Genomic DNA, 12,491 nt, shown 5'->3' on the forward strand with positions numbered 1-12,491 from the left:
GTTCAATAAGCACAGCAGCTCACACAATATGGTGTGTTGTTTGATTCATGGACGGCCGTGCAGAAGCAGCTGATGAGCGGCCCCGGTGACTGCTGCTGATCGGCGGCACATGCTCAGTTATGTACACCCAGACAACTTTGAAGGCTTAGCTGTGGCTGCTGAGGTCATTGCACTGGGAAAAAAAAAAATACACCGACTCCCTCCACTACACCGCCTCCATTTTGAATAGCCATGTAATAGGGGATTCGCATAGTTTGTGTGTATCGCCCACTGCGCTGCGTAGTGTCAACAAGGCACATCCAAACATCCTTCGACATGGACGACCTGTTCAGTCCGCGGAGGTAACTCAATTAACTCAGCCTTTTTGCGTTTACATTGTAGTTGACGTGTATTAAACATGTCGTTCAGTGTTTTGTCGCGTTACTTTGAACGCCGTTTTGTGGGGAATAGCCGGAGTGTCAGTGGTCACGAAGTTCGTGTCTAGCTAACAAGCTAGCCAAATAACAGCGTAATGTTACTGTCTCGTTAGCAGCTAGCTGCTCTTGTCGGTCGCTTTAATGTGTTTTAACAGCGATTACTGCAGATATCATGTTTGATAATGTCAGCTAAGGAGATTAACTAAGTGCATCGTGTAATAAACCTGCTGTTATTCCCCGTGGGCTTGACGTGTATTGACATCGTAATCGCTGTGTAGATGTAGATATATTGACATGTCAGCGACATGTTGTGCATGCTAACAACATATTTATTATGATTGCATACTTTGACTAACAGTTAGCCACGACTCGGAGTCAGTCAGCTTCTCGTGTCAACCTGTTAAAAAAGCGTCAAAGTAGCACACATTGTTCACGTAATGGTGACCGTGAAAATGAGCAGCTCGCGTATGATTGATTGACAGTTCCCCTTTGAAGCAGCCAGCGTCGGATTTCATTCATGTAATATAAGGAAAACGTCGCAGGTCACAGCTGACATTGGCTCACAGTGATGGAGGGGCGGGTTGTTGTTTTTGTGCTGAAATCAGGGAGCAGATGGAGAGAAGCCGCTCCTACAGCCAAGTTATACACGTATTGATCATACGTCAGTGTGCGAGCTGCAGGCTGCAGATTATCATCGTTTTCTACATAGCCTACTGTTAAACTATAAACATGACTTTATAATCGTTTCCTCCTTATCGTATTTAGAAAGACAATCATCAGAAGTCTGGAAATGTAATGCACATGATGGATATGGGGCGTTAATGTTTTATTTGTTTATTATTATTTCAGAAGCCTGAACAGCACACAGGGAGAGATACGAGTTGGACCAAGTCATCAGGTATAGAGAATACACATGTAGACATGGTCAAATAAATTATAAATACATTCCTATATCCAACAGGCAAACATATGAATTCCTTCCTTGAGTTTAAAATGTGTTTCAAAGGCTAAGGTTTGCAGGAAAACTGAACTGAGGTGTTTTGTGTTTGTTTTCCTGTTTGCCTTTAAGGTCATTATGAGATCAAACCGGTCTGTTTGGTGTACTTACTGCTTGTCATACAGTGTTCATACAGTAGGCCTTATAATTTACATTATCTAGTGTGTATGCATATTTCTCATAGGCCACCGTCTTATTTGAATGCTTAATTGAGAGATAGAAGTGCTTAAAGGCACTCCTTCAGAAGAACAGCGTGATCAGCTAAGTCTTTATCAGTTTATTACTTCAGTTAGAAAATGTTATAATAACAAATGTCTGACAGTTAAACTGATATTACAATGTTATTGGCTCGGTTACATCCCACTTGAAAAGGCCCTTGGATCAATGCTTTAATTAAATTTCATTAAAACACCACACTTGTGCACTATTTAGCCTCATGTTTTAGCACATCACCTTCTTATTAACTTCATGTTCTTTGAGCTTGTTTTAAAGTGTCTGCAGTTATTTGTCAACACTCTGGTGTCTTTTAACAGGCCAAACTCCCGGAGTTGCAGCCTCGGCCTGCTCCTGGTCTACAGACTCAGACAGAGAATGAGGAGCTGATGTGGACACCTGGGGTCAATGACTGTGACCTTCTCATGTATCTCAGGGCCGCCAGGTCAGTGTCTGCTCTGGAAGGCTAAAATCAATGGTTATTAGGTGATATTGGACAGTCTTGAGTCAGGTGTAAAGGGTAGCAACCTTGGCTAGTTTTTAATTTAAACAGAGTTGAATACTTTAAGTAGTATGTTTATAAGTAACACAGTAAGCTTAGTAGGCAGCAGTGACAGTTGTATTGTTCAGACACAGACCCAGGTTTCATTTATGCAAACTCCAGGTAGTGATTGTGCTGATAATACCACGTGATAATAAAGAAAAGTGATAATGCAGGATAGTATTAGCGATGAGAAAGGAACATTGCACATATTAATGAACACTTCTCATTATCCAAATGTGGAAAAGTAATATCCCACATGATTCTCAAGCATTCCAAACTTATATCTCAATTGTAAAAAGTATTATTACACATGAAATGAAAGTTATCATTGCACATGATAATGAGCATAATGTAGTCCATTCTTGAAATGCTTTCCTCTACATTATATGGAAATTCTGAAGATCATTGCACATGATGTGGAAAACAGTACTGCACATGGTATGTAAGCTCTGCTCCATTGTGCCGCTGCAGAAAGTGGAGGAGTCATACACTTTGATAGTTACAAGTAGAAAAGACCTCCTGTGGAGTTCTGTGGTGCTCCTCAGTGGTCTCGGTTTTTCGGTGGGTACAAAGCTTCGCTGCTAGGTCCCCCTGCCATAGTACATCAAAGTTAGTGTTGTCTGTCTCTTATTGCCCAAGGGACAAGAAGCTGGGGCACCACAGCTTGAGTCAGCTTTGTTGTAGTTACGTACAGGTTGCTGCAAAAAAATGATGGGCCGGCCCATTCTCTCTCTTTTTTTGTCATTCTTTTTTGGACCATTTTTTCCTTCATTGAATAGGACAGCTGAAGAGAGAGAGGAAAGGTCGGGAGGAGAGAGTGGGGGTTGACATGCAAAGGGCTGAGGATTCAACCCCACAGTCCCTGCGACGAGGACTAAATCCTCTGTACTTGGGGCAGAGACTTAACTGCTAGGCTATCCAGCGCTCTTTTTTTTGAGCGTGAGAACAATTAAGCGGAGCCTTGACAATTAATAAACTGTGATGTTTGAAACTGCGGTTAATAGTGTAACTGGTTAACCGCTTCATCCCTAGTAGCAACACCCTTTCTGTTATTTTAATTAGTTGGTAAACAAGTTATTAAACAATTTAGTTAGTAAGAAAGTAAACAACACAGTATAACAGACAATAAATTATACAAATATTGATGCGGAGCAACTTTAGAAAGCTGCCGCCTGTTTCTGTGCTTCAACTGATAAAAAAATTGCGAGGTACTTAAAGAAAATAAACTTTCAGGGTCCAGTCATGTTAAGGCAAGGTTGGTTAAAATCTACTATAGCTGATTTCAAAACATCTGACATGACTATTGTTTAAGTTATTGTTCTACTTTTATTTAATGTTCTGAACTATGGCACTTTAAACACATCAGTCAATTATGACAAGTTTGGGTTAGTTATTTTTCACTCTGGATCTCCTCCGTCATTAAATGTTAAAGTTCTGCTCAGGCTACAAATGCAAAATGGAATAGTGATGTTGAACAAAGTAGGACACATTTATTGTTTGCTGTCTTTTTGTAACTGGTTTCCTAAATGTCAGCCTACTTGAATGTGTGGTTTGAAAAGGTGCAAATCAATAAGTGAAACACTGCCACCCACCCTTCTATTCATTTCACCTGTTAATAAAAAACATGTCGTATTTGTTTTTATAGGAGCATGGCAGCGTTTGCAGGCATGTGTGATGGTGGATCAACAGAGGACGGTTGTTTAGCAGCCTCTCGTGACGATACGACACTCAACGCACTCAACATGGTGAGAAGCACGACTCCAAATGTGCATGCATGCATACATAACAGATTTTTTTAAACATCTATGTGTTTCTCAATTCTAGCTTCACGCGAGTCATTACGATGCAGCAAAAGCTCTCCAGCGTCTTGTTAAGAAGCCTCTGCCAAAGCTCATTGAGAAATGCTGGTCTGAGGATGATGTGGTGAGACATCTTCAGCCCTTAACAAAGATCCCTGCTATAAGTTGTTGGTTCTTAAATGTGTTTACGCAGGCAGATAAAATAATCAGAAAGAGTTTAGCATTTTACCCATGGTTAATATGTTTCAAGGTCCATATTGTATAAAGTGAGATTTCATAGTCACTTTTTATACTAAAGCAGGTCTAGCTGCTATATAATGACTTTGATAGTATCAAAAAAGTATTTCACTCAGGACTCACAAACATTTCCAACTCCCTTAAGATTTTGATGTCACAAATATACAGTCAGCACAGCCCACCAGGACCAGTCTTCCCATCACTGAGCCATTAAACTACAAGACATCCCATTTTTGAGGAAACACTGAACAATTGTTCGATGTCAGGGTGCTAATAATTATTACACAGTCTTCTTCAGGATGAGTCTGTAGACTTAGAGCTAGAGTTTATTTTTCTGAGATGCACTCGAAATTTGATCACCTGTTTGCCTCAAGTGCTGACTGTTTCCTCAATCATGGGAAATACTACGATAGTGTTGGATCCACTAGACTACAAAAATGAATGAAATGAAATCAAAATGTCCAGTTCATGCTGCAGCTATAGACAGAGTGAGGCATGTGCAAAAGAAATATAGGACAATTCATATGTTTTTAAACTTAACTTCTTGTTGATGTCAAGACTTCAAATTAAGCACCCGAAAAGTACTAGTGGCCCCTTAACAGCGCAGTAAAAGAGAAGTAAAGATACTCTAATCTGTGCTTTTATCAGTTTCATGTCTGTTAAACAGTTTTTCATGTGATATTAGCCTACAGTTAAATAGTGTCTTTTTTACCAGCTGTATTTAATTTATTTTTATCCACAATCGTCCAACCATCCTCCCTCTTTTTCCCCACAGAAACGTTTCATCAGAGGTCTGAGACAATATGGAAAGAATTTCTTTCGCATCCGGAAAGACTTTCTGCCCAGCAAAAAGACTGTAATTGAATACTGTGTTTTGCATACAGGACAATTTGAAATGCATGCAGTGATTCATTGTTGCTATAGTTTTTGATAAGAACCATATCTTGGATCGCCTAAAAGTCTTGTGTTGTAACCCTCAGGGGGAGCTGATCACTTTCTATTACCACTGGAAGAAAACTCCTGAGGCCGCAGGAACAAGAGCTTACCGACAGCAACGCCGGCAGCCGTCCTCCCGTAAAGCAAAGACCCGCTCTGCTGCAGCTCCTGTCAACACTCCATCAAGAAATTATTCAGGTGAGCACCTGCTGGTCTTAACAATTGTGTTGCTGTTTTATATATTAATTTTATTTTCATCGAAGCTGATCTTTCCTTGCAGTTGATGCGAGTTCTGCCAGTGAGGACGATCTTGATAGTGAAGATAGTGAACAGGATATCAAGAGCTGCAGCCACTGTGGTACAACAAGTGAGTAAACTCCTCTAATTGTTATTTATCGGAGTTCAGTATTTTCTGTCAATTCATTTAACATATAAACATGTCTTCAACAGCTTCAAAAGACTGGCACCAGGGAGGAAGAGACAATCCTTTGCTGTGCACAACCTGTCGCACCTTTGAAAACAAACATGGCTGTCTGCCGCCTGCGTCTAAGACTGGAGGCGCTTTGTTCATGTTTAAACCTGTAAAAGAGGAAGAGGAGGTGAACAGCAAGCATGGCATGAGGACACGGCGGAGCAGAGCCCCTGTAAGCCTCAGATCAGTCACACTTAACATCATTTCATAGTTGTTTGACACATTGCGAAATAGTTAAATTGAAAATTTTGCTGTCCAAATATGATAATGATACACAACAGGAATCAGATTAACACCCTTATTAAATCACACTAATGTTTCACTTCTAAGCTATGAAAACATCTACTACATAAGGGGGAACACAGCTATCCTTTATGTGTTTTAATCAGATTTTCTCCTTGATTTATTTTTAAAGCAACTGTCATCTCTGAGAAGTGGCCACAGGAGGCTCACAGGCTCTCCCACCACTGAGGATCAGCAGACCGTCAGCCAGTGCGCTCTGAGCGGGACATCTTTGAGATCATCTGCCACAGAAAACAAGACCGAGTCCAGCAGGAAGACTAACAAGGTAAACACAATCTACACATTGTACATACATTGTATATACAGTATATATGTAGTACACCTATCACATACAATATCTATACAGCTGGGTTTTTAGCATAATGAAAAACATCTGTACTTAATGTACTTAAACCTGCAATTAATTATAATAAACCCCTGCAGCTATAAGGCTACACCCATGTCAAACCCATACATCTTTGAACTGTGGCTTATTCCAAACAAAAAAACCTATACACCTCTTATCTTTGCACACCTTTGCATATCAGGATTTAATACTTCGGAAGAAAATAAACTGACATGCGACTGACTTTAAAGCGCTGCAATAAAAAACCACTACAGCTGAACTTGTCTCAGCAGCACCATAACTACCTCATAAATGCTGTTATTACAGGGTGTGAACTTTTATGGTGTACATCTGATCTTTTTGGCTGAGGATTTTGCAGAGATAAGGGAAACACTTATGCAAAGCAATGTTTTATAGACAGAGACCAGAATTTGTTGCAATTCAAAGTTTTGACCACTCAGTACAGTTGATGTGTTTTAGTTTGTGTGCTTTTAATGTGAAGTATATGTACCTAATTTTAAATTAATGTACCACTGACACCAAAGATGATAATATATCACCAGAGATGTGATTCTTCTGGATTTTCTGATCCTTAATGTGAACTCAAAAGACTTAGATTATCTAGACCGTGTTTCTGCGGTTTGTGCTGCTGGTGATTCTGCACTCGTATTTATCCAGACCCTCCATACGGTACGGATTGTGAGTGAAACCTTTTTTAAATGTGAGTTGTGTTTTTTGGGCGTCTTTATGAAACATACTTTGTCCCAAACACTCCATTAATCAAAATCAAGATTCCAGTGAAAGTAAGTATACAAAAAAACACACATAAATCCAGTAATGATCAAAACAAATCTACAGATGAATGCTTAAGGTGCTACTTCTATAAAGCTACAGCTTTGGACATTTTTCCTGCTTTTTCATCTTTCCCTCCTCACATCCCCAATCACTCATTTTGTTTTTGTGTTACTTATCAGAATCTTCTTGTGTGAATAACACCACTATGTAAATATCATGCTGTGTTCACAGAAAATAAAAGAGGAGGTAACTTCACCAAAGACAACAAAACGTGTTCGGGAAAGTCCTGCACAGGAGCCAGATGAGCCTGAAAAAGTTTCAAGCAAACGGCTGAAGAGACAGGTGAGATTACATAAAGTCTTTGTTCTGTGAATCAAAACCCATCACTAATAGAATGCAAGAGTGACATCTGCAATGAGTTTCAAAGAGTAAGGATGAACTTATGGTTACATAACCCTTCATAACTCGATCCCAGAATAAGTTCTTAAGCATGAATTTGGTACATTTTCTTGGTTCCCACAGGATCCACAGGGTTCCCGCTCGGAGGGAGAAGCTGAAGTAGAGGAGGAAAGCTCCTCAGAAAGCCGCAGTGCTCAGGACGATGGCAGTAGTGACGCCAAAGACATTGATCAGGACAACCGCAGCTCCTCTCCCAGCATTCCTAGCCCTCAACAGGGCAATGAGAGTGACTCTGACTCATCCGCCCAGCCCCACGGCGTGCCATCAGAGTCTGCTGCTCCTGCTGCTGACACACCAGCCCCACAGGTCCTCCTCTCTCAGGTCCCTCCTATCACTCCTCAGCCAACCCAAAGCACCAACCCTTCTGATCCTGCTCAAAGCCCACCTCCTTCTTCTCCAGACCCCCCCCAGCCAGCAGCTGCTCACTCAGCTGCTGCAGTAGTCCCAAACAGCCGACCCCAGCCTAATTCCCACTCTCTTCCTGGTCCACCACCATCAGCGCTGGGTCAGGACTCTCCTCTTCCTCCTGCGTTCCTGGTCCCACCTGCTCTCAATTCTGCCCTGCCTCATGGCCCGTCACCTCAGCCCCCACAGCGACTCCCACCCTTTTTCAGAGAGTCTCAGCTCCCACAGCCTCCTCTGTCTGGCTCACAAATCAAGCCTCCTCCCACCACTCCAATTCCACCTTCGCACAAACAGATGCCACACCAGTCGGCTACACCCTTTCCTCAGATGCCCTCAAATCTGCCCCCTCCCCCGGCTCTAAAGCCGCTGAATTCTCTGCCCAACCAGCATCCCCCTGGGGCCCCCCCTCCTCCTCTTCAGCTCATGCCGCAGCCAATGCAGTCACTTCCTACCCAACTGCCAGTTATCTCTCAGGTGCCGACCCACCCTGGAAAAAGCATGACATCCTCTCACCCACCCGCTGCAGCCTCACACCCGATCACTACCGTCACACCTTCTACGATTGGCCCTATCCCCAGCCTCCAACCGTCAATCCCTCCTCTTCCTCTGAGACCCTTGCCAAGTACCATGGCAGGAGGATCACAAATCCAGATTAAAGAAGAGCCGATGGATGAGATGGAGGAAGCCGAGAGCCCGCCGTCTCCACCCCGGAGCCCCTCACCTGAGCCTACCGTCATCAACATTGCAAGTCATGCCAGCCAGTCTGCACGGTATGTCTAAAGACAAGTGTTCCATGAAAACCACAGAAGGATTCCAAATGTTTTGCTCTTGCCATTCAATATGTAAAGTACATTACTTATAACATGGAAAGCAAAACAAGCGGTCACGAATACAGATATTTGATCCAATCCTTTAGGCTGGCTGCCAATTGGTGGCAGCCAAAAAGGATAAATAAATCACTTTAATTATTATTATTTGATAAGCTGATTTGGCAAACTTGTGAGCAAACAGTATAAACCAAAAAGATACAGAGCAGTATCTATGGTCCCCCCATGCACAGCCTAAACACGCTCCCAGGTGCTCACAGTTGCAGGATCAAATCATGAAAAAACAGAAGTCCGTGGCACACTGAAAATAATTTCACTATATTTTTATTGTGCGTGAACAACGCGTTTCACCTGTAGCTTCTTCAGGTTCGCCCAGCACAATCACAATTCAGATACAGAGCAGTGTTAGCATACATTGAGAGTTTGTGTCATCCTGATAGATACAAGTGTTTTGATCTTTTAGCTTAAGTTTGGTTTCACAGCTTCCTAAAAATATTCCAGGTTCTTGGAAGTTTATAAATCCATTATGATCACCAGTTAGTTTTACAAAAACAAACACTTGTTTGGAAGAATTTAGTACATGTACCTCTCAATATTGAACATGCATGGTGCTTAAGATAATGCAACCTTTAAGTGAATCATATCTTTATTTGTGTGTATTAAGTGATAAAGTCATACTTATAAAATCACATCTGTCTTTGTTTCAGGTTCATTAAACACTTGGATCGTGGTTACAACTCCTGTGCTAGAACAGACCTGTTCTTCACTCCACTTTCATCCTCCAAGCTGGCTCGAAAGAGGGAGGAGGCCGTGGAGAAGTCGAGGAGAGAGGCTGAGCTCAGCGCTCGGCAAGAGCGCGAAAGAGAAAAAGACAGAGAGAGAGAGAGAGAAAGGGAGGCTGACAGAAATGCTGTGAGTGCAACATTGTTATCAACTTTTTTTTTTTACACATCCTGTCTGTCACAAAACACGTCTTACTGATCTCACACTCTGTCTTTGCTTACAGAGAGCCTCCAGTTCCTCACATGACAGCCGTATGTGTGAGGCTCAGATGATGGCTCAGGGACACGGTCGTCACTCCTTTGAGCAGCCACCAACCACTGTAGCCGCTGTGCCCCCTTACATCGGTCCTGATACACCCGCACTGCGCACCCTTAGTGAATACGCCCGACCCCATGTTATGTCACCAAATAACCGCAACCATCCATTCTACGTGTCACTGAGTCCTGGGGACCCCCTGCTGGCCTACCACATGCCCGGCCTGTACAGCGCTGAACCCAGCCTCCGAGAGCGCGAGCTGAGGAATCTCCGAGAGAGGGAACTCCGCGAGAGAATGAAGCCCGGCTATGAGGTCAAGCCCCCAGACCTCGAGACTTTACACCCCTCCGCCAACCCAATGGAGCACTTCGCCAGACACGGGGCCATTGGTCTTCCGCACATTCCTGGTCCTCCCCACCACTTCGCACCCTTCCATCCTGGGTTAAACCATCTGGAGCGAGAGAGGATGGCGCTGGTAGGACCTCAGGTGCGCCCCGAGCTGAGCTATGCGGAGCGACTCACTGCAGAACGACTTCATGCAGAGAGAATGGCTTCTGTGTCGACTGACCCCGCTGCAAGGCTACAGATGCTCAATGTGACGCCACATCACCACCAACACTCTCACATTCACTCCCACCTACACCTGCACCAGCAGGACCCCCTTGGTCAAGGTGAGAATTAATTAACTTCATGGACTCTGAGATGTAAATTGGTCAGGGTGTATTCCACCTTTTATATTTACTAATTGATCAACTTCCTCCTCCAGGTTCAAGCCCTCATCCTCTCGTAGACCCTCTGGCAACAGGACCACGTTTGGCCCGGTTTCCTTTCCCTGGTGGTCCTTTACCCAACCCTTTACTCAGTGATCTCCCTCATGATCATGAGATGATGCGCCATCCACTGTTTGGTGTGTTTTGTCACCTCTTTCTATACACATTGTCCACATCTTGAGTTTTCCCTGATTTCAACTCCTTTACTTTGTTTCAGTTTCTATTGCTGGTTTTCCCACAGGAGCTGCATATCCACGTGAGCTGCAGGGCCCCATTCCTCAAATGTCGGCTGCACACCAGCTCCAGGCCATGCACGCTCAGTCTGCAGAGCTGCAGCGGATGGCGATGGAGCAGCAGTGGCTGCATCAGCATCACATGCATGGAGGTCAATTACCCAGTCAGGAAGATTATTACAGGTGAACATTTGAATTGTGTTGTCAAGAGCAACTTACTAAAACCTGCATGAATTAAACTCATTTGAATATAAAACACAACAATGGTTAAAAAACATCTTGTTATTATCATAAGTGTACAGCTTAGTGCAAATATGTAGTGGACTTTATTAAAGCCTTTCTGATTACTTATGCCAGTGCCACATGAGTTCATGACTCCTTAATGTCAGCTGCGATGTTGGTGCCTGTAATGAGTTGGCTAAAAATTATATTATTGGGAAGGAAACTCAATTAACATTTTTGTTTTTGGGTATTAATATGACGCACTAAATGTAGATGCTTATTTATATGGATATTTAACAGGACATCTTCAGCATGTTTTGTCATTTAATTATTTTTCCAAACCACCATCATGCCACATTTCCTGCTTGAATGTAAAATGTGTTTCTCAGCCGAGTGCGTTAAGTGTTGACGTATCTTTGTTTGTCTTCCACAGTCGTCTGAAGAAAGAAAGTGACAAGCCATCTTGAGTCTCAGGTGGTGCATGCCCTTGAAACCCTATATTCATAACCAATACAATACTGTGTACTCTTAAGACTGTAAGAGAATAACTATGTGTCAGTTTATTGTTTTAATATATTTTAGAGAAAAAAGATGTGGATCTTTATGTGCATTCCTTGTTCAGCACTTAAAGGGACTTTCAAAGTTCTTCTGAGGTTTTCATATCACGTAAGACTTTATACTAGTTTTAATATCAAAATAAGGAACAATCTCACACATTCGTGTGAGATTTAAAGTGACAGATTTTCTCCAATAACCTTTTAAAGTGATTCATATGCAGTGATAAAATTATGCTAAAATACTGTTATTATCCATGCTATGGAAAGAGACAGACTTTGGTGAGGTTTCAATATCCCTCTGATTTCTAAATGATTTCCTTGTACAGAATAACCTTTTGTGTTTGAATGATTGTAACGACCTAGCATGACTCAGTCTTTATTTTTCACCAAACTAGAGTAGCAAGTTGCATTGTGGTGTTTAGACTCTGAAAGCATAGTAGAGGTTGGTTTTACTTTTAGATATGCTAAATATTTGTCTAAATCCTAAAGTTTTATATATCAAGATGTCTTTCCACAGTATAACCGAAGCTTTTATTCGCTCATTTTTGAGATTGTAAATATTACATGTTCACATAATTCTATATGAATGAGTACTATTAATTTAGCGATAGATGAGAACACTTGTCCCCCAAGTCAGCACGAAAGCAGTAAATCTAAGGCTACAAAAGTATATACAGTTTTATAAGTTGAAATAGCTTTGAAAGGACCATGATCCATTACGACCGACTTAAAGTTTTATCAGAAAAAAAGGATTGCCATTGTTTTGATGAGATAACTGAATTGGAGAGAATCTCAATTTTGAGCATTTGAATGGAGTTTTTTAAAACAACTGCCTCTAAATCCAATATTTATGTGACATAATATGAAAGTGTATCCATTGCATATTTATTTCAATAAATATTTCTGCAATGACACCTTATTCTCTTTGCACCTGGAGTTCCTA

At 42.0% G+C, this 12,491-nt stretch overlaps 1 protein-coding gene across 2 annotated transcripts; it reads left to right on the top strand.

The window, feature by feature from the left end:
- Positions 1-88: 88 nt before the first annotated feature.
- On the top strand, positions 89-12,467 carry rereb (arginine-glutamic acid dipeptide (RE) repeats b). Of its 2 annotated transcripts, none has more exons than XM_061042848.1 (17): positions 89-341; positions 1,266-1,314; positions 1,947-2,071; positions 3,816-3,915; positions 3,995-4,093; positions 4,982-5,062; positions 5,187-5,340; positions 5,423-5,509; positions 5,593-5,786; positions 6,030-6,182; positions 7,269-7,379; positions 7,560-8,671; positions 9,436-9,640; positions 9,735-10,437; positions 10,533-10,673; positions 10,754-10,952; positions 11,425-12,467. In XM_061042848.1, exons 1-17 carry the CDS (start codon positions 316-318, stop codon positions 11,456-11,458), a joined length of 3,573 nt encoding a protein of 1,190 aa, XP_060898831.1. In that variant the 5' UTR covers positions 89-315; the 3' UTR covers positions 11,459-12,467. The 2 variants fall into 2 exon arrangements, with proteins under 2 accessions (XP_060898831.1, XP_060898832.1); XM_061042849.1 differs by having other exon boundaries at positions 90-341; positions 10,778-10,952.
- The last annotated feature ends 24 nt before the right edge of the window (positions 12,468-12,491 follow it).

This window comes from Labrus mixtus, chromosome 7 (genome assembly GCF_963584025.1).
Source record: "Labrus mixtus chromosome 7, fLabMix1.1, whole genome shotgun sequence".
NCBI lineage: Eukaryota > Metazoa > Chordata > Actinopteri > Labriformes > Labridae > Labrus > Labrus mixtus.

Excerpts from the sequence above, each read along its gene's own strand:
- rereb (XM_061042848.1), top strand. The coding sequence starts at position 316 with ATGGACGACCTGTTCAGTCCGCGGAG. Across the intron at positions 2,072-3,815 it reads ATGTATCTCAGGGCCGCCAG|GAGCATGGCAGCGTTTGCAG; the intron begins GTCAGTGTCTGC and ends TTGTTTTTATAG. Across the intron at positions 10,674-10,753 it reads GATGCGCCATCCACTGTTTG|TTTCTATTGCTGGTTTTCCC; the intron begins GTGTGTTTTGTC and ends ACTTTGTTTCAG.